Source organism: Cyprinus carpio, chromosome B16 (genome assembly GCF_018340385.1).
Source record: "Cyprinus carpio isolate SPL01 chromosome B16, ASM1834038v1, whole genome shotgun sequence".
NCBI lineage: Eukaryota > Metazoa > Chordata > Actinopteri > Cypriniformes > Cyprinidae > Cyprinus > Cyprinus carpio.
This window is the reverse complement of record NC_056612.1, coordinates 15,698,713-15,720,990: the sequence shown is the minus strand read 5'-3', so window position 1 is coordinate 15,720,990 and position 22,278 is coordinate 15,698,713. Positions and strand designations below refer to the sequence as shown.

Here is a 22,278-nt window from a genome sequence, read left to right as displayed (position 1 = left end):
ACACTATATAGGCTACACTTTCTAAAAATAGTATATGATGCAGTACAATATACACGTTTTAAACAGTAGTATGCTAAATACATTCATGACCCCATTATGCTTTCAGGTCAAGTGGTGCTAATAACTTCAGAAATTAAAATGAATTTTAATCCAATTTGAAAGATTTTTTCAAAAAATGTTCAAAATATGTTCAATTAAGTAATGATTAAAAACAGATGTTCAAATGCACAAGCCAAATTTGAAATAGGAGTCTGAACACATTGCATTGTGGGATATAGTCTCCCATGCAGTGTGTTCTGCTGTATATTATACATTTCGGCAAATGTGAAAGGTCAAACTGGCATTTTGCATACAGTGCACAGTATTCATACTGCATACTACAGAAATAGTATGAGTAGTATAGTAGTATTCTATTCCGAACATAATCAAATATAGTAGGTCTATACACTGACAGCTTTAAGCAAAGCCTGGCTCGTTTAAATAAACTCTGCCCCCTAAACTTCAGGAAACCATAGACAGATTATCAATCATTGGGAAAAATAAGTATAAAGAATTATTCAAAGTGAATCAGTCTGTTTATACAGCGCCAGTGCCATGCTATGAACAGAGCAAGCAAACATACATTGAAATGTTGCTGTTACTGCTTTAAACACTTCTGTGTTAATGCTAAAAGCTAAAACAGCTCTTATAGCTCAGAGGTTTGTTTAGGTTCGTATACTGTGTAACAGTGAAAGTAGTGCATTGAGTTAAGGGCTGTTTTGTCTGTGTAGGTTTTGTGGTCTGTCAGCTGCGTGTTGTCTCAGAGTTCTGTCATTAACAGAGCCCTCAGCAGTTTCTCTCTCTCCATCCGCAGGTCTTCAGACTTCACTCATAACAAGACAGACGGATCAACACAAAGAAGGATGGGAACAATCAGAGAAAAAACATCAAGAACCATGTCAACAGATGGAAAGAAAAATGGAAAAACACGCATAACAAAAGAAAGATATGAATAATCACAGAGAGGCAGGCAGAAATATAGTAGGAAAATATAACTACTTACATTTTAATGGAATTATTCAAGATTTTGGAAAAGGCCTGACTGTTATGTGTGTACTTAGTATTCCCTACATTATGGGCACCAAATGTCCCCAAGGACAGTAATACCAGTAATTTTTGTCCTTTTGGGAATTTTTTTTAGTCCCGATGTGGAAAACAGATTCTAAATAATACAGAATTACATTTTTTTTATCTAAAAATGCAGGAAGTTTTCTGTGAGGTGTAGGTTTAGGGTAAAGGGATAGAAAATACAATTTGTTCAGTATAAAAATCACTACATCTATTAGAAGTACCCATAACACATGGAAACCAGTGTCTTTGTGATTGTATGTTACCTTTCTGTCTGTGTAGCATATGGCAGCAGGTGAGGTACAGGACTCGGAAAGAACAGTGGAGAGCTGTCACGCTCTAAACGTGACGTATCCTTCTGCTGTAGAGAAGAAAAAACTAAATAAAAACTAAGTCTGTATATTGTCACATAGTATCTCCAGGGATTAAACTGAGATTATAGTGGTGGGGAACTTGTTTGCACAAATATGTAATAAACCAAACAAATTGCATATAAGCCGATTTATATCAGAAACAATGGTTGCTTTTTATTTTGTGATTTAGCTAAAGCATACATTATTTATCTTATTTATACAGTATACATAGGCCTAGGCCTACACCTTATTCGTTAAAGTGCCCCTATTATGGATTTTTGAAAATGACCTTTCATGCAGTGTGTTACAGGTCTAAGTGAATGAATACATCCTGCAAAGAGTTTCACTTTCTAAATCGAGACGGATTGAGTCTACTGGACTGTTGAATTGCAAAGTTTGTAGCTTAAGCTGTTTTGGTGTTCATTCACATTGTTTCTAGATTATTGTGTAGAGTGATCAGATGCATTTAAAATAATTGCTAAAAGCTTCATTGGCCAAAAAAAAAAAAAAAACATTAATTGAATAATCATATCAGCAGCTAGGGTTGCCACCTTCAGCGAGGCAAAATAAGGGACACCCATTCACGCCCCCCTTCCTAAGGAGTGAGCATATAGTAAATCTTACCGGTGGGTATATGGGTGGTTGGACTTGTTTGTCCAAGGAGCTGTTTGAAGAGGATTTTCCCATACTGCACTGGGAGGAGATGGCTGCAAGTGCCTCAGGGAGGTCATCTTCATCACTATGGTTACTATAGTACAAATAAAATATATCAAGAGAGGCCATATTGTTAAATCTAAAAGGCTCCAGAAGTTAAACACTGTCGTCCGCCTATTGACTCACAAGCTAAACTGTCTGACGAGGCGTTTGCGCCGATCCACTCTGGGCTTCTCTATGTTCAGACTGCTTGAGCCTGAATCCTGTGAGGAGCTGGGATACCTGAGATAAGAGTCTGAAGTTAGTGAATAGAATAACACATGGAGACAAAGACGCTCGATGCTTGAAACCCATATGAGACATGTTCGGTACGTGCCGTTCTCACCTGTCAGTCTGGTCTCCACTTGAAGAGTTCCCCTTTGAGGTTCCACTATCACTTTGGGTGGTGCGCTACAGTAGGAGAGAGCAGAGCACAGGCTATGCATCATCTCACTGCTACTGTCACATGCCCTCATTCTGTAAGCTAAATATTTGTGCTTTTTAAACTGTTATAATTATCCTGTGTATTTTTTCTAAAAAGGTAGGTGGCTTTAGTTTATGTCGTTCCTAGCTGGTCTTTAAGTTATACACCCTTAAAAATAAAGGTTCTCTATTGGCATCTAAATGGTTCTGTGAAGGAACTTTAACATCCATGGAACCTCACCATTGCATAAAAGGTTCTTTACAGAGAAAAAGATCCTTTAGACTAATAAAATGTTCTTCACACTAAAAAATGGTTCTTATGTAAACTGTTTACTAAGGTTCTTTGAACAAACAAACAAAAAATGGTTCTTCTATGGCATCACTGCAAAAAATCCCTTTGGAACCTTTATTTTGGTTATGCCTGAGGTCAACCTGATAGATCTTGGTCAACCTCAGGTTTCTTGGATTTGGTAAAAAAGACCAAATCAAGCTGGTTAAGCATTAAAGTCGGCATTAAATGAAAATGTACCTGCCTATCTCTATTTAACTATTTTATCTATTTTATAAATGCATGTTATAGATATTATTATGAATGATTCATCCATATATGGTTCATAAAAAAAAATCTTCCAGTGAAAACAACTTCTCCATTCATTTAGACTTCTTACACACTGCCCCTTTCTTACAAATGACTGGAAGCTTGCATTCAGATCTATCTCTATCCAGTTAATAGAATCAAGTCCCTGCAGTACTTTTTTTTTTTTAATTATTACAGTCGGATGCAAGTTATTTGTTAGAAAAGATGTTGCTACTTCCATTTCATCGCAACTTTTTTTCAGTCACTTTAGAGTCAGATATATAAATAGATAAATTAACTTTGCATCAGCTTTTATGAACAGAGTGTCATGTTCATGCAGTCTGTCACTGTGAGCAGTTACTTTAGAGATGTTGCTCTTGAGCTGTTCCTGTAAAACCGCAGGGGAGGAAGGAAGACTTTTCTCAGAAAGTGGTTTTTCTTCTGCCTGTAGTTACAAAGGGAATTGAATTCTTATTCATATGGAATAAAACAGCCATAAAAATATTTTCTGTTTGCTCCAGGTGGCTGTGATCTCCATAACTGACCATGTCTATGTTGATGTGGAGGGCCGGCCAGGCTGCAGGTTCCGCTTCTAGCTGGTTCTGTAGAGCTCGATCCAACTCATTCGGGAGCACAGGAGACACGACCCAAGCTTCTGATGTAAACAAACACATCAGCATACTTATTCTGAATTTTACAAGGTAGTTTCACTCCTCAAATTTGATAGGCAGAGCGGTATGCCCAGAGTGCAGTCCAATAGGCCTTAGGGTAGCAGCATGTTTAATTTTTGACAGGAATGAAAACAAGGCTGTGAGGGATAGAAGTACTACACAAGAGTTCAATTGTTTAACAACATGCAATTGTTCAACTCATTAAATGTCTTCCCAAAAAAAATGTCAGTATACAAAAACACTATAAAGCTCTTGAAAATTGTGACTTTAAAACATGACATGTTATCTTGGACCTTTATACCGTGCATGGCTTGCCATTATAAAGACTATAAAGAGTCGTTCACACCAAGAAAGATTACTATAACAATAACAATGAAGTTTTAGAAGTTGTTCAAATTCTATGAGAATAGGGGTCCACACCACAGCTATAATTATAACGTAGATACAAGATATTGGAATCACTTCAGGTTTTAAAGCGATAAACAGCGCTTACACTAATCAGAACGTTATTGTCCCTTGGTGGGGATGCTAATGTATTTGATAGAATTAGTACGATAAAACTTTATAGTTATAGTTGTAGGCCAATTGGTGTGAACAGGCCTTTAAAGTCTGTAATACTGGGACTTTTCATAATTTGTATGTTCACACCTGCACTAGACAGAATTTTTTTAAGATGTATTTTTGGCGGTTTTTTTTTTTCTTTATTAGTATAGGACAGTGTAGAAGTGACAGGAAGCGAAGTGGGAGAGAGAGATGGGGGCGGCATTAGGGAAAGTCCTCGAGTCGGGATTCGAACTCGGGACACCCGTAGCGCAACTATATGTCAGCTGCCCACAAGGCTATCGGCGCCAACGAGACAGAATTTTTAGTGACCCCCATCTGCAGGTTAAATTGATAGGCCTACAGGTGACAACAAGTGAATGAGTCACTAAATCATTTACTTAACCAACTCGACTCGTGAAAAACACACGAATCACTAGTGTGAGTTGTTCAGAGACGCGTGCAACCGCGGATTCTGCATTGGCAGAGTAAAAATAGACAAAATATCTAACAATATGTCTTTAAAATGTAAGAAAATCAATATAATCTCTTGATTATTTAACATTTTGCAAAAAACTGCACCCGTGTCAAATCAAGTAGCTATAGTCAGACTCGGGACTCACTAGGTTTAGCTGTTGTTAGGCACAATGCTTCCTGTTTTTCGTATCCATGGCGATGGTAGCAGTGATGGATCTTTCCAGAAAGAGGAGCTTCGTTCTCTTCCACACTAAACCTCCGGGTGTCTGCAGTGCTCAAAGGGAAACTATAAAACAATGCACAACAATGACACATATGACAGCTCCACATTATTTTTGGTCTGTATGACGTAAAGATTCAGAGAACAAAAGAGGCTCTCAAGTTCATTCATACATGTTGACACACCCACCCACACATGCAACAGAATGGCATATGTCATATTTATTGATCCTATACATTCACAACACAATTAGCACCAGCATAAGACCAGTGCAAACCTGGCTGGTACTTATATATTGATTTATTTTCAAGTAGCATGTTATGAATAACCACAGCAAAATGACATCCAGAAACATGCACACACAGCGTTCCAATATAATAACAGAGTGCTTATGAAAGTAATTTCAGTGGATGGACCAAAAACAACAACTGTTTATGCAAATGGTGTTATTAAACAGAAAATGGAACAGTGCAAATGTTAATACAAAAATGAGAAGCAAATGTCAAGGGTTTACATAATGAATAAAATTGAGTCGATTGGTGTAAACAACACATTTATTAAGGCAGGTCTCATTGCAGCAGCCCATAATCATTAAAAGCCCCTGTCTCTTGCTGATTGTACAGATTTCAATGGCCAAACACAAAAGTTTCTAACTTAACACTTCATCAAATATGTAATGATCATTAGCACACATAGAACAGCTGTCACGTGTACTTTCAAGGTGAATTTAAATTAAGTAAAGCAGGGTTTGTAAACAGTGAGGTGCTTGGTATGATATTATATAAGTGATTTGCACTTTTATTATATAATTGATTTGCACTTTCAAGTAAACTTTTAGACATAATATGCAAAAATCTATGAACTAAAATTATAAAATATGCTTTGATCTAGAACAATGGTGCTCAGTCTGGCTTTTGGAGGTGCTTGCACACTTGTCCGCAATTCTCAACAGCTTGGTGAGATGGATCTGATGTGTTAAGAGTAGCGTTGGAACTAAACCGAGCAACCTTGCTATAGAATATAAAACCACAACAGCAGCAGTTACATATCCTGGCATCGTCATTCAGGTAATTTGCTAGTTCTAAATTTGATCATAAATCATGTAAAACTCTAAAGAGTCACCAAGGTCTGCATATGCTGAATATGTTTGTCATTTCAGGATGCATTCGGTCTGTTGAGACATGTCACATGATGGATGATCACAAGCAACGGATGAGACTCCTGCAGGTGTGATGATGCAGATGGATGACACACTGTGACTGGATGCGAGTATTCAACAGTCTCTTTTACTAAGGTGAGTGACTCATCCGAACACTCTTTCACATGCTCACAGCGCGGTCATAAGTTTGTCTCTGTGCACAACTGACACAATCCTGCCACTGCGCTCAACCAAACCGCTCTCACCAAACCCACCACTGCTCGCAGGGGGTCTTTCCACATTGGAGGGTCTAAATCAGACACATATGCACATGCAGGTGAAACACAGATGAGATCAGCCTACATTTCGTGATTTTTTTTAACAGAAACTGGAAGATGGCATAGGTTTTATCTTTTAGTTTCGGTAGATAAAAATGTATACCTGTGTGGTGGCGGAATGTGTCCCAGTTCCATAGGCTGTACGTATAGGGGAGGGGTTAGACTAGACGGGTGTATTCTTTGCCAGGGATCCTGTGCAGTTGGAATGTTGTGTTTATACTGGAGGGAGCAGAAAATTATGATTCATGTGAGTGAAGTCTCTTGATAGTTACTTCAGCATTAAGAACTTAGCTAAATATCAGTCTATGTAAAAAAAAAAAAAAATCTCATCATGATTTACTCATAAGAATTTTTTTTCAGAATGTTATTTGGAGATTAAAATGAGTCACAAGACTTTTCTACAGAACCATGATGATGGGGAAAAAAATGTGATGGGAGGAAAAATGTTATTAAACAAAATATTGTGAGAAGCATTCTCTTGCAAAACTTTTGCTTTCTTTTGAAAAAACCTTAACGTTTCCTTGAGAAACTTAGCACTTGCTTGCAAATTTTTTTGATTATTTATTTTTTTCGTTGAAAATTATACATTTGTGAGTTAACGCAAAGTTTCTTGGGGTAAGTTGATACTAAAAGCACTGGAATATATCACTTTTTTTTCCATTTCATATTAGTTTTCAAATTTTTTGCAAAGGGCCCCCAAATATGATGTTTGCCTTGTGAAGGAGCCAAAAACATCTCACTACAATATAATATTCCAGCACATTTCACAAGAAATATTTTGCAATAAATACAGAAAATTTAGATTTTTACTACTGTTAAACTGTCTATAAAATAAAACAATCAATTTCCAACCTGTCTTTTAAAAAAACAGAATGAAACCGTAAAATATATATATATATATATATATATATATAACAAAATAAAAATGCCCTTTGGACACCAGTCAAAAAAAGAAAAAAAATCCCTGATGGAGCTACTAAATCCTACTAAATACTAAATCCTATGTATTTCTTCCTAAAATAATCATATAAAGTATGAAGTATATTTAAAGAGTACCGGTGTTAAGCTTGCCTCTGGGCTGGTCTGTGCACTACAGAATGGAGAGAGTATCTTTCATTACTTTCAGTATTTTTTCATTACACAAGCACAACAAAAAGCATTAAAAAGCATGTTTTTATATCTGAGTGCTCATAATTGTGTTTGTGTGTCTTTACCTTAGATGTGGATGTTTTGCTGGAGTTATGGCTGTGGAAGACAAAAGCAATCATATAAATATGACATGTGACATATGTGATGTGGCACTTGTGTTAAAGCAGCATTTAAAGGCTTTAGGGTCAGATGCAGGGCAGACACAGAGATTAAGCATGTTAGAAATGCATTAGGTTGATTATTGAAAGGAGATATTGCATACGGCACACAGACCTACCCTTAACCATAGACTGGGCTCGTGATGGATATCTTTTACTTGGTCTTCTCTCAAAAGTGCTTGCTCTCCTGACTTTACCACTATGTGTGGCCTGATATTCAGTCCTTCCACTGTAAACAAAAACAATATGACACTTAAAAAAAGCGACAGTGTAAATATGTTGCCAGAATAGGTGTACGTGTGTATGTACCTGAATCTGAACCGTGAGCCGAGGCGTGTGAAGTCACTGCGGCCTCTGTTGTTGTGGGTTGGCTGTCTGAGCCGGAAGAAGGCATGACTCTCAACTGCACACTTCCATAAGTGCTTACACTCCCGAGAACTCGAAAGCTGAAACACAAATGTGTGCTCCTGCTCTCGGCCCTGCACCCACAAACATACAGGCACTTAAGTTTTAAAGCACTTCAAAATATAGACAGAGCACAGGGTTTTTCCAAATGATTAATTCATTTTTTAATGTTTTACTATTGGATTTTAATATTACAATTATATTGAATGTATTATGAATGAATGATTTAAAGGGTTAATTCACTTAAAAATGGAAATTAGCCTATGATTTACTTACCCTCAAGGCGTCCTAGGTGCATATGACTTTCTTTTTTCAGAAGAATCCAATCGGGAGTTATATAAAAAAAATATCCTGGTGCCTCAATGGCAGTGGGCAGGTGTTTTTGTTCAACAGTCCAAAAGAAGTCCAAAAAAGCGCATCCATCCATAATAAAAAGTACCTTACACAGCTCCAGGGGGTGAATAAAGTCCTCCTGTAGCAAATCGATGCATTTGTAAGAAAAATATCCATATGTAAAATCAAAATCCTCCAACATATTTCTTTACAAATCCTCATTTTGTACTTCTAATTTGTGACCGGTGTTTTTTGTTTTGTTCTCTCCTCTGCGCTTCCGCGTTCGTCACTTTTCACCAGCGCATGCGCTACGCATACGTCCTACGTCATCTGCTCGTAACAACTTGCACTTATGACAGTTAGCAGTTATGACAGTAAACTGTTTTTAGTGTTTTGAATACAGATATTTTTCTTACAAAAATGCATCGATTCTCTACAGGAGAACTTTATTGGACTTCTTTTGGACTGTTGAACAAAAACACCCACCTACTGCCATTATAAAGCTTAGAAGAGCCAGGACAATTTTTTTTATATAATTCTGAATGGATTCGCCTGAAAAAAGAAAGTCATACACCTAGGATGCCTTGAGCGTGAGTAAATCATGGACTAATTTTAATTTTTATGTGAACTAACCCTTTAAAAATGATTTGTGAATATGAAGTCAGTATGAACAAAGCCATAGTTCAGTTTGTCCCACATTAAAATTAAGCAAAATTAAAATGTATTGTACAAGTATGACATCACAGCAGTAGTGATTATTTTAACAGCTTATCAACCAAGTCTTAAGGCCCCTGGTATAGAGGAACGTCTACAATGTGAGCACAGATAAGCGAGTGCAATTTTATGTATGTAAAATTTACCTTCTCATCATCCTCCACAACTACTAATGTCAGTCGGTTCTTCCTGAAGTCAAGACGGGTTATTTTAGGCCTGAATGGAAACATTTACATAAAGTATGTTGAGATGGAAAATATCAGCCATGACTGAAGAGTCAAAGGTCAGCTACTGGTCAGAACATCTAGAGTGTATCTGTGAATCTCACCAAAAGAAGAGACCAATTTTGCTGGATCCCTCAAAAACAAGGATTCCGGTTGGTGTGAGTCCCAGAGCATATTCTCCTCCATCCCGTCCCTGCACGTCAACACAGTGCATTTTACACAGCAGTCTCATACTATCTCACAAGTATATTACACAGGTTTTACTGAACAGGTACAGTGCACTACTGTTCAAAGGTTTGGTGTGAATCAATTTAATGCATCCATGCTGAATAAAAGTATTACTTTTTTCATTTTTTTTTCTTTCCCAAAACATTTAAATGGTAATGTCCCTCCTGATATCACAGGTACTTTTAAGAGCTGAGACATTACATTGGTGGATGAACAGGTGGATAATATTGCTTCTGAAAATATTAAAAAGATAATATAAAAGATCAATTCAGCTGCTGTAGTGGTATGTTACTGCTGTTGTGTAGGAACAAATGCAGCCTTTTTTAATTGCATCTTTTTATCAACATTTCAACACATAAATAACAAACATAAACATAACCATATAAACATAAACAACCAACAAACAGACAATGCCCATCTTTTACAATTCTAATGAAAAAGAAAAGAGAGAAAGAAGAGAAAGGGAAAAAAGTGCATTATAAAATACCAAAACTCAAAATATTACTTAAAGAAACATCAATAAAATCCAAGTATGGAGTCCAAACTTGAGGAAAAGCTTCAGTGCACATACGAGTTACACATTAGAAATTCTTAGGGAATCATTTCCCTAATGATCTTGTGCCATTCTTTCAAAGATGAGGGTTTGTCACTGATACAAGTTAGCAATATATTTTTTTCTGGTAGCAAAGGCTAGAATGTCAAATAGATGTTTGTTGAATTTTTTTTCAGCAAGTGTCTGAAAGTGAGACATAGAATCAAAGACAAAGACGCAAAACATGCGTAAAATATGATCGTAGTTTTATGCAGCTTGTCAGGGAACATCGGCTCTGTGTAGTAAATGCTGCTCCATGTGAAAGCATGCACGTGATTGAGATTTACCGCTGATTACAGAACCGGCTTTACTGACAAGATGGGCATTAAATATCACATGCGATTTATCGTGCAGCCCTACTGTCTATGGAGGGTCAGAGAGCTCTCAGATTTCATCAAAAATTTCTTAATTTGTGTTCCGAAGATGAACGAAGGTCTTACGGGTTTGGAACAACATGAGGTTGAGTAATTAATGAAAGAATTTTAACTTGAAAATGAACTATCCCTTTAATTACCTTCAGATAACAGATTTGTAGAGGGCAAGGTAACTGTTAAGCCTCTAAATCAAGCCAAATAGATTTAGGTCCTCTTTGAGCCATTCGGCTATGAATCGGAGCTGACAGGCCAATTGGTATTTTCTGACATTTGGCACATCGCAGCCCCCCAAAGAACTGGAAAGTTGCAATTTTGAAAATTTAGTCTTGGCTTCCGCTTATTCCATATAAATGAGCTAAACCATTCTGTTATTCTTTTATTTGTCAATAAGATTGATATCATCTGTAGTGGATAAAGAAGCCAGGGCATTATATTCATCTTAACTACAGCAATCCTCCCAAACCAGGAAAGAGAAAGATCTGACAATTAAATCGTCACACAAATGCAGCTTTTAAGTAGGTATAATACTGATATAAAATGATGTAATGGAGTATATGTATATGGTCTAATATTGTCTTTGTAAAGTACAGTATTATTATAGAGCTCTTATTGTTGGAGATAAATCTCCTATTGTGAAGGTACAACAGGGTGAAAATAAAATAAAATAAAATAAAATAAATGAAACCAAGAATTTGAATACACTCTTAGAATTGCAATCCTTGAAATTCAAATTAACTAAAGGAAGTGATCTCACCTTTACAAAGTGCATGTCTACTCCATACATCTCCAGCCACTTGCACTTATTCAGGAAATTCAGCTCAGCTTGAGAAGGACTCATTCCCCTGTAGAGAGACGTACTGGTGAACATTCAAACTCATGAGCAGTAAAGAACACCATAACTCATCGTTCAAATCTGTCCAGTGCCCTGTCATGTCATAGCTAGACTACAGCAACTCCATCTTGTACAGCCTGACAGCATTTACTACATGTCCCATCAAGCGCATCTCAAGTTTTGCTGCACTTGTTATTAACCTCCGGAAATCCTCTCACATTATACCTCTGCTCTGTGCTCAAATCGCTACATTGGCTGACAGAATCTGCAAGAATTCAAATCAAGCCATTATTTTTGTCTTGCACTGTTTATTTTTAACCCCCAGGTCTATATAAAGTTATAAAATTTCTCTCATTTCATTTCCAAGATCAACAAACAATCCAGACCCATTTAAACAAATGCAACAGCTCATCTGTAGGGAATGATCTGCAGCTAAGCACGTACTTGTACAGTAGCATGCTGACTTTGATGATTGCTCTTAAAACAGGGTCAAATGCAGAGCTGAGGATTTAATTAAAACCACAGGGAGACTGAGTTTTCAGTTCATGTTAAATGCATGTAAACAGTTCAAGTGTGATTATCACTAGCAAATGAAAGGGTCCAAATCTAAATAAGTGAGACCAAATCTGACACTTCAGTCATTCTAAGGACTTCATTCAAAACACACACACAAGCACAGTTTTACACAGTGTTGTAATCAGGTGCAATGTGACAAACCATCAAGCAATAAATCTCTGTTAATCTTACTTTCTGTCCTAACCAGACTGAAACTATATTTTGTTGGTCACTTGCTCAGTGATTCATGCTTTTATATCAGATTTACTATCAGCTTGCACCAGCGCAAGCCCTCATTTGGCATTAAGAACTACTGTCAGGATTACTAAAGACACACAGTGGGAAATTAGCACTGAAAAGGCTTGGACACAGTTATTTTTGCGACTCACCCTATTGAATATGCATTTGTAGGAGTTTCTCTTTCGATCTTAAATTTATGGGAGGAGAGTATCTGAAGGGGGTAATTTTCTCTGCTCTTGGTAGACTGTGTTGGTCATTATGGAAATGAGATGTTGCGTCTGTGTTCTTTAATGCGTACCTTCACCTACAGAATCTTCCCCTCCCATTGGCGCTTTTATGGAATTGCACTGTTACGCTATTAACGCTATAATTTGCCCTGTTTAGTAAATCTGGTCCCAAATGTGTTCTGATTGGCTATGATTAGTCAAGTTGCATAGTACAGGTCCTTCTAAAAAAATTAGCATATTGTGATAAAAGTTCATTATTTTCCATAATGTAATGATAAAAATTAAACTTTCATATATTTTAGATTCATTGCACACCAACTGAAATATTTCAGGTCTTTTATTGTTTTAATACTGATGATTTTGGCATACAGCTCATGAAAAACCCAAAATTCCTATCTCAAAAAATTAGCATATCATGAAAAGGTTCTCTAAACGAGCTATTAACCTAATCATCTGAATCAACTAATTAACTCTAAACACCTGCAAAAGATTCCTGAGGCTTTTTAAAAACTCCCAGCCTGGTTCATTACTCAAAACCGCAATCATGGGTAAGACTGCCGACCTGACTGCTGTCCAGAAGGCCATCATTGACACCCTCAAGCGAGAGGGTAAGACACAGAAAGAAATTTCTGAACGAATAGGCTGTTCCCAGAGTGCTGTATCGAGGCACCTCAGTGGGAAGTCTGTGGGAAGGAAAAAGTGTGGCAAAAAAACGCTGCACAATGAGAAGAGGTGACCGGACCCTGAGGTAGATTGTGGAGAAGGACCGATTCCAGACCTTGGGGGACCTGCGGAAGCAGTGGACTGAGTCTGGAGTAGAAACATCCAGAGCCACCGTGCACAGGCGTGTGCTTTTGAACCAGAAACAGCGGCAGAAGCGCCTGACCTGGGCTACAGAGAAGCAGCACTGGACTGTTGCTCAGTGGTCCAAAGTACTTTTTTCGGATGAAAGCAAATTTTGCATGTCATTCGGAAATCAAGGTGCCAGAGTCTGGAGGAAGACTGGGGAGAAGGAAATGCCAAAATGCCTGAAGTCCAGTGTCAAGTACCCACAGTCAGTGATGGTCTGGGGTGCCATGTCAGCTGCTGGTGTTGTTCCACTGTGTTTTATCAAGGGCAGGGTCAATGCAGCTAGCTATCAGGAGATTTTGGAGCAATTCATGCTTCTATCTGCTGAAAAGCTTTATGGAGATGAAGATTTCGTTTTTCAGCACGACCTGGCACCTGCTCACAGTGCCAAAACCACTGGTAAATGGTTTACTGACCATGGTATTACTGTGCTCAATTGGCGTGCCAACTCTCCTGACCTGAACCCCATAGAGTATCTGTGGGATATTGTGAAGAGAAAGTTGAGAGACGCAAGACCCAACACTCTGGATGAGTTTAAGGCCGCTATCGAAGCATCCTGGGCCTCCATAACACCTCAGCAGTGCCACAGGCTGATTGCCTCCATGCCACGCCGCATTGAAGCAGTCATTTCTGCAAAAGGATTCCCGACCAAGTATTGAGTGCATAACTGAACATAATTATTTGAAGGTTGACTTTTTTTGTATTAAAAACACTTTTCTTTTATTGGTCGGATGAAATATGCTAATTTTTTGAGATAGGAATTTTGGGTTTTTCATGAGCTGTATGCCAAAATCATCAGTATTAAAACAATAAAAGACCTGAAATATTTCAGTTGGTGTGCAATGAATCTAAAATATATGAAAGTTTAATTTTTATCATTACATTATGGAAAATAATAAACTTTTATCACAATATGCTAATTTTTTTAGAAGGACCTGTATGTCAACTTGTATTTCAGGACATACAGTACTGTTAGCTGCCAAAGTATATAGTACACTTAAAAAAAACAAACAAACAAACAAAAAAAATTTGCAGGTTCTTTATTGGTATCAATGATTTTACCATCAGTGGAAACTTTATATTACACATATGGTTCTATATAATGGGAAAAAAATTCAGATTATTAAAATATTCTAAGCACTAAGAACAAAAAATTGTTCAGGGTTCTTTAGGGAACCCAAAATTGCATTGCTACAAAAGCCCCCTTTTGAAATCTTTATTTTTAAGATTGGGAATAAGAAATACCTGCACTCAGCCCATTTGCGGTAGATGTCTGCCTCCATTATCTCTGTCTGTTTGGGTGAAAAGCGAAACTCTGATACCAACGCTATAGAGTGTTCTAATGGATCACAATCCCCAAGTTCACCTATTAACAAGTGAAATAGAAAGGAAATAGAATACAAACGGAAATTAAAAGGCAAAAATCTGCTGTAAATATGCAAACACAAGAAAAAAAGTCCAAACTGCCCATAAAACACACAGAACTCACTTTGTAAGCAATAAGCCCCTAGCTCCACAGCCACATCATATGGACATTTTAACCTGCTCAGGGAAGAAGGAGAGACTTAATGACCCTTTAAACAGCCAGTAAATGTGTTTGTGGCATACAAAAGGCAACTTTCAAAGCATTCAACAACGTAGTTATCAATCAATGGTCAATATCCACTTTAGTAAAATGTGAGATGACGAGACCCCGTGTTTATGTAAGAAAGGGTGTGCCCCCTGTGTGGGAAAGTGTGTCGGAGCGTATCTGTGCTCTTAAATTAGAAGCTGTGTGTTGGTTCTCATTGGAGTTTCTTTTATTAAAAAGGAGCAGAGCAGCCCCCAGGAGACCAGACCCAGATTATACACACTGAAACAAGAGCTTTTATTGGACCCCGGTAGAAACCCTGCCTTATTGTGTGTGCACGTAACAGAGGGAGGGTCAGAGGTGTGACACAGGGCAAAAAGGAGGATATGAAAGGCTCTCTCTCTTTTTTTACACTGCGTGTGCGTGTTTGTATGTGTCTGGCTGTGAGATAAGCGTAATTTCTTACTTGCCGGACAGTATGTCTTGTCTAAGCTGCAGTACGAAGAGATACCTGCAAAAAATGGTTACATAAACATAAATGTCATATCATAGTGCAAATATTTTACCATACATACAGTGCCTTGCAAAAGTATTCATACCCCTCCCTTCATTTTTGTTTAATATAATAATGACAAAAGCAAAAACAGCTTTATCACAACTTCAAAAATGTATTAAAAATGAAAAGAAAAAAAATACCCCACTGAAATAAGTACTTTGCATAAGTATTCATACCCTTAATACAGTACTTAGTTGAAGCACCTTTACAGCTTTAAATCTTTTTGTGTATGATGTGACAAGCTTTGCTCATCTGTATTTAGCAATTGAAAAACCTCTGTTAGGTTGGATGGGGGCAGACGCACATTTTCAGTTTTCTCCAGAAATATCTGATTGGGTTCAAGCCCAGGCTCTGGTTGGGCCACTCAAGGACATTCACAGAGTTGTCTATAAGCCATTCTTGCTATGTGCTTAGGTTCATTGTCCTGTTGGAAGGTGAACCTTCTGCCCAGTCTGAGGTTCTGAATGCTCTGAACTGGGTTTTCATTAAGGCTATCTCAATATTTTGGTGCACTGAGCTTTTCTTCTACTCTGACGAGTCCCTCAGAGTCCCTGCCACTAAAAACAGCCCCACAGCATGAGGCTGCTACCAGCACACTTTACTTTTGGGATGCTACTCTGCAGGAGATGAGCAGTGCCTGGTTTCCTTCAAACATGATGCTTTGAATTGAGGTTCATCAGACCAGCGAATCTTGTTTCTCACAGTCTGAGAGTTCTTTAGGTGCTTTTTGCAAATTCCAAGTGTGTTTTCGTGTGTTTTCATCTCCTCTTTATTCAGGAGAGGATTAAGTCTTGCCACAATGCCATAAAGCCCAGATCGGTGGAGTGTTGCAGTGATGTTTGTCCTTCTATAGGTTTTTCCTATCTCCACACATGATCATGGAGCTCAACTAGAGTGACCATCAGGTTCTTGGTGACCAGTCTAGACAAGGCCTATCTCCATCAACTGCTCAGTTTGGCCAGGGGGCCAGCTCTAGGAAGAGCCTGGTTTCACACTTCTTCCACTAAGAGTAACGGAGACTACATGCTTCTGTGAACCTCCAGTGCAGCAAAGTTTTTCTGAACTCTTCCCCAGATGTGTGGCTTGATGCGTTACAAGTCAGGGATAATGTACATCTAGCCGGTTGTTCTCGCAGAATAAACCCCGACAGGGTGATCGGGTCTTGATCAGCCTGAAGGGGTTTATTCTGTGAGAACAACCGGCTAGATGTACATTATCCCGCTTATTACACGGCTACTTGCCACGTAAGTAAATAATTAGACGCAAAATATTGATTTGAGTTGAAATATTTGAATGCAAAGCTTCCGTGAAGAAAGTAGTTGTGAGCAAGCGGCAAATTCAAACTAAACGGACATTTAAGGGAAAGGGTGCAGTCAAACCACGTATTACACAACATTTCACTACAAAATAATTAAGGCAATAAAATAATTAAGACGAAAATGTTTTCAACCTTACCAGTTTGTTAGTTCTCTTATAATCCACTACAGCGTATAAAACAATCGTAGCAAAATGGCAGCAGCTGAGTTTGTATGAAACGAGAGCGAGTCCACGCTACCAGGACATAATTAAAAAAACTGTACACCATTTTGAATCAAGTTTTAATATTTTATTAGCTAAACAAATGCAAAACTTCCACCAAGAACAAAAATAGTTCAAGCAAGAGTACAGCGCCGACTGCTGTTACCCGGATGAGCCTGTGTTATCAGCTTTTATAGGTTGTTATCGAGGGATAACATACCTTGGAATGTCGCGACTGACCAATCAGAATCAAGTATTCCACAGAGCCGTGTAATAATTTGAATGATACAACTGTAACAGCTGTGTGATGATTTGAGTAAGGTACAGAGTGTCACATTAAAATCCCTTTAATAGATGCAATTGTGTTTCTGAGCTCTACATGCAGTTTCTTGGCCTCAGGGCTTGGTTTTTGCTCTGATATGCATTTTCAGCTGTTCAGACATTATTAAGACAAATGTGCCTTTCCAAATCATACCCATTCAATTGAATTTGCCACAGGTTAAGTTCACTCGAATTGTAGTAACATCTACAAGCAATATGAATGCTCCTGAGCAAAATTTTAACTGTCCCAGGTAAGGGTATGAATACTTATCCAATGGAATCATTTAAAGGGGTCCTATTATGCTCTTTTACAAGGTCTTGATTTTGTTTTGGGGGTGTACTAGAACAGGCTCTCATACTAGGTTGTTCGAAAAACAAATTATTTTTCACATATTTTACATTATTACAACAACACTCTCCCCAGTCTGGCTTAAATAGTTCCTGTATCAAATGAAGGCCCGTCTTCTGAAATACAAAGTGTGTTGTGATTGGCAGCACTCGGCGCCTGGTCGGGAAATGTCATGCCCCTTTCCATAGCCGCCTGCGAGCTTCTGTGTTGATATTGTTTCTATGTCTATTTAATTTGATGAAGTTTTGAAACCCGGATGACTGTAACCACTCTAAGCTTGTCTGCCTTGGGAAAGCTAGCGTGTCTCTGACACAGTGATAACACTCGCTGCTTTCTCTAGTGCAGCTCAACCAGGTCTCATCCCATTCAGAGGTATTTGTGATATCACAAATCCTGGAAAATATTAGTTGTAGTCCAAACGAGTCGTTCTTTTTAGTTTTTAAAAAAGTGATTTCTGTTAAATATCTCCTTTTGAAGTGGACTTTGAGCTTTGTAACTTTGGAGATCTTTTTATGCTCAAACAACAACATTACAGACTAACTAAAGTTGAAAAAGCATAATAGCACCCCTTTAAGTTTATTTATATATATATATATATATATATATATATATATTTTTTTTTTTTTTTTTTACAAATTAGCAAAAATGTTAAAAACCTGTTTTTTGCTTTGCTATTATGATGTATGGAGTGTAGACTGATGTGGGGGAAAAAGTAATTTAAAGCATTTTAACAAGGCCGCAACATAACAAAATGTGAAAAAAATACTTTCGGAAGGCACTGTATAAGATGAACTAATAAAATCTGGCCAATATAAGAAGAAAATAATTTTCATGTTATGTTTAACAAATAGGCAATATAAAAATTTTATACTAATTTGTCAAAAATTAAAAATAAACAGAATAAAATAAATAAATAAATATACCCAAACACTTTTAAATGCTACAAGTGAATTTAGGCACCACAACATTATTATATACAATAATATTTGAGATTTGCTAAGTTTATAGTATTGTTAAATTAAAGTGTTTTTAAAGATGAACTCCGAGTAAGCATTTGATGATAGCTGATATATCATGTATCTCTAATACATTTTTAAAAAAATATTTCACCCAAAATTAAAATTAATTAAAAAAAATTAATTTGTACTCACCCTCCACAGTATGTCAGTCTTCTGAAGCTATATGATATTTTAACTTAAAGTCACTTCAGAAGACAGTACAGCGCATGAACCATATGGATTACATTTATTTTATTTCTATAGCACCTTTTGGCCATTTTGGAGCTTTATAACTGCAGTTTTCATGCACTTCATTATGTGGAGATGAAAGGATATTGTGGAGACCAGGATATTGTTAAAAAACATACAAACATCTTCTGTGTTTCATATGGAAAAGTAGGTCAGATTTAAACAAAATGGTGGTGATTCATGATGACAGTTTCATTTTTGGGTGAATTATTCCTTTAAAAATCTTAGTTTGATTAATTAAAGAGCTTTGTAAGACAGTTAGGCATATATGACTACTACTGTTGTTTACCTGGTGAACTCTTCGTGGAGGTTATTGGGCTCTGAAGAATAGAATTTAACCCTGAAAAACAATCTGTATTGAGGTCCATCTACAACAAAGAGATTTTACAAGTAAGAGTATGTGCACACCGGAATGAAACAGACACCCAATGTCAATGACTTTGAAATCTGTACATAAACTTTAAATGAAAAAGGACAAGAAGCTCTCCTTGAAGGTTATGAAAGATTGTTGTCATAGAGACAGGCACAAGTCAGCTAATGTTGATTCAGTGTGACTCAACGGCTTTTAAAAGTGTTGTAAAGCATACACCATTCTGAAGGGTAGCACTGCAGTTACACTATAATATAGAAAAAACGCCAGAGAGACCAAATCATTGGTCTTATTTTACTCCTTCTTGAATTGCACACAAGTTGCATAGTCTGAAATATTTTAAATCAGTGCAGAAATCAAATTATATTGAGGCTATTTCCATCTCCCACTTTTTCCATCTAACAACTGCGTGGGGTATGTCTTGCACAGCATATATTGGGATTGGCTCTAGTCACACCCATAGTTTTCACTCATAGACGCTTGTCACTTGTCACTAAGGCAACAGTAGATTATGAGCCCAAGGTCATCAGCCATCTGTGACCAGCCAACTAAACAACTCCACAATAACTACTTGTATAAGTGTGTGTGTGTGTGTGTGTGTGCAACTACTCACGTCTAATCTGCTTTTTTATGGGCTTGGCTGCATCCAACCATTGCTGAAACATAAGGAAATGTGAAGAACAAGAGCGCAGAAAACAGCATGGGAGGATTGGGGGAGACAGTGGGAGGGAAGGAGAGGAAACAAGACAAAGAGTTGGTTATTAGTCTGAGTGCAGAGAAAAAGAAAATCCTGTTGTTCTGATTGATGTTGAGTGGATGTTTCACACTGACACTCTCCATTTCTCATTTCTGGTCTAAGAGCTGCAGCTTATAGAAAAACAGGTCACTGCCACACACACGCATACGAACGCTCATTAAGTGACACTCACCGCAACCTGCTCTGGGTCCATGAACTGCAGACCGAAGTAATCAGCCTCCACCAGATCCAAATGATACATAATCTGATCAAACAGGTCCTGTCCCTTGGAGTGTTTCTGAAACACACACACATTTAAAGGGGTCATATGATGCGATTTCAAGTTTTTCTTTCTCTTTGGAGTGTTACAAGCTCTTGGTGCATAAAGAAGATCTGTAAAGTTGGAAAGACTAAAGTTTCAAATCCAAAGAGATATTCTTTATAAAAGTTAAGAGTCAACCACACCCCCCTAAAATGGCTCGTTCTAACACACCCCCACGTCTACGTCACAATGTGGGAAGATTTGCAAAGAAAAGTGACAAAAGTGAAAGTGACGTGACATACAGCCAAGTATGGTGACCCATACTCAGAATTCGTGCTCTGCATTTAACCCATCCAAAGTGCACACACACAACAGTGAACACACACACCGTGAACACACACCCGGAGCAGTGGGCAGCTATTTATGCTGCGGCGCCCGGGGAGCAGTTGGGGGTTTGGTGCCTTGCTCAAGGGCACCTCAGTCGTGGTATTGCCGGCCCAAGACTCGAACCCACAACCTTAGGGTTAGGAGTCAACCTCTCTAATCATTAGGCCACGACTTCCCCCAGGAAGGCAGAACTTTTATTCTCTGGATGCAACAAATGCTTCATTTGTAATGGGTTTTATTGGTTTTGTCTCATCGTGCCAGGAGATGGCATCACAGTATGGTGAGGGGCGTAACATTTCCATCACACGCTTGAGGTATTCGGCCAATCACAACGCACTGGATAGCTGGCCAATCAGAGCACAACTCACTTTTTAGAGCGATGAGTTTTGTAAAATTGATGTGTTTCAAAAAGGCGGGGCATAGAGGACAAACAATAATGCACAGTATGTGGAAAATATAGGGGTGTAAGAAAATATCGATACAGGCGGGCGGTAGGGTCTCTGCGCGGCTGCAGCTTTCTCTCGTGGTGGGGGTGTTTTGTGCAGTCGGGGCAGTGCTCACGTCGCCGTTTCGGCAATTCCACATGGAACATAAATACAAACTGAAAAACCTGTGAAATCCAAGTGGAAAGGTTCAACATCTGTATTTATTTTATTGTTTTACAATTTTTTTGTTTTCTTTAGGAATCCTGTAAGCACTTTATTTTTCATTGATATTAAGCAGATGTCATTCTTTTGTTCAGATCAAAATGTTATGACATTGTATGTTACAACTGTAAACTTAAACTGTGAACCTTTAAAGCAGGGTCTAAAAATATATATGGTCTTTTTATAAAATACATTTTATACGTATTATACATTTAACTAAAGGAACCCCCCCTCCCCCCTTTAGTCATACTGCACAAAAAGCGTTTCAATAACGTTGAATGTTACAGGGACTGATTATTGCAAATGCAGATCCCACTGTGTTCTGGTTAAATAATTTTTATTTATTTGGTTTGCATATGGTGGTGTGTTCTTAATGACAGCTTTTCCTAAAAATATATCCTATTCCTAAAATAAGAAATATCCCAATATATCGTCTTGCTTACAGTATCACAATATATTGTATAGCAACCAGTGTATATGTATCGTATTGCCAGATTCTTGGCAATACACAGCCCTAGGAAAATGATGTGTTTTTTGGACCTTAAACCGCATGAACACATTTCATTACACAAAATAATGTTCTTTTTAGCAAAATCATATGACCCCTTTAAAGCACAGATAAATCACTACGTGTGGCAAGCTCGGGGCTACACACTGATCTTGTGACAGTTTAACGGGACACCTGTAGAGCACGTCGTCGGCAGGAAGTTGCTCCAGTGGGCCTGCAGGGCTTGATGGCCTTGATTAGGCACAGCAATGTATGCTACATTGACTTTCATATATGCACTCACTATGGCTGAGTGATATGGCTTAAAATATCTCAGAATCCATTTAAATTAATTTTAGTCTTTTAATTTTTTTCTTTCAATCAGAAGAACCATCATTTTTAAAATGTTTA

At 37.8% G+C, this 22,278-nt stretch overlaps 1 protein-coding gene across 1 annotated transcript in view; it reads right to left on the bottom strand.

Moving 5' to 3' along the window:
- LOC109061111 (band 4.1-like protein 4B) overlaps positions 1-22,278 on the bottom strand; it is a 28,173-nt gene continuing 5,895 nt past the window's right edge. Inside the window, exons 2-23 of the mRNA XM_042741075.1 lie at positions 20,278-20,382; positions 19,962-20,004; positions 19,268-19,346; positions 15,454-15,498; positions 14,907-14,959; positions 14,663-14,783; positions 11,469-11,556; positions 9,625-9,713; positions 9,443-9,512; positions 8,154-8,323; positions 7,964-8,073; positions 7,752-7,782; positions 7,594-7,627; positions 6,641-6,756; positions 4,988-5,127; positions 3,699-3,808; positions 3,515-3,598; positions 2,500-2,564; positions 2,301-2,396; positions 2,085-2,208; positions 1,374-1,468; positions 1-862 (exon numbers count right to left, since the gene is read on the bottom strand). Of these exons, the coding sequence (XP_042597009.1) occupies positions 826-862; positions 1,374-1,468; positions 2,085-2,208; positions 2,301-2,396; positions 2,500-2,564; positions 3,515-3,598; positions 3,699-3,808; positions 4,988-5,127; positions 6,641-6,756; positions 7,594-7,627; positions 7,752-7,782; positions 7,964-8,073; positions 8,154-8,323; positions 9,443-9,512; positions 9,625-9,713; positions 11,469-11,556; positions 14,663-14,783; positions 14,907-14,959; positions 15,454-15,498; positions 19,268-19,346; positions 19,962-20,004; positions 20,278-20,382 (1,905 nt within the window). The 3' untranslated portion in view covers positions 1-825. The remainder of the gene's footprint in view (positions 863-1,373; positions 1,469-2,084; positions 2,209-2,300; positions 2,397-2,499; positions 2,565-3,514; positions 3,599-3,698; positions 3,809-4,987; positions 5,128-6,640; positions 6,757-7,593; positions 7,628-7,751; positions 7,783-7,963; positions 8,074-8,153; positions 8,324-9,442; positions 9,513-9,624; positions 9,714-11,468; positions 11,557-14,662; positions 14,784-14,906; positions 14,960-15,453; positions 15,499-19,267; positions 19,347-19,961; positions 20,005-20,277; positions 20,383-22,278) is intronic.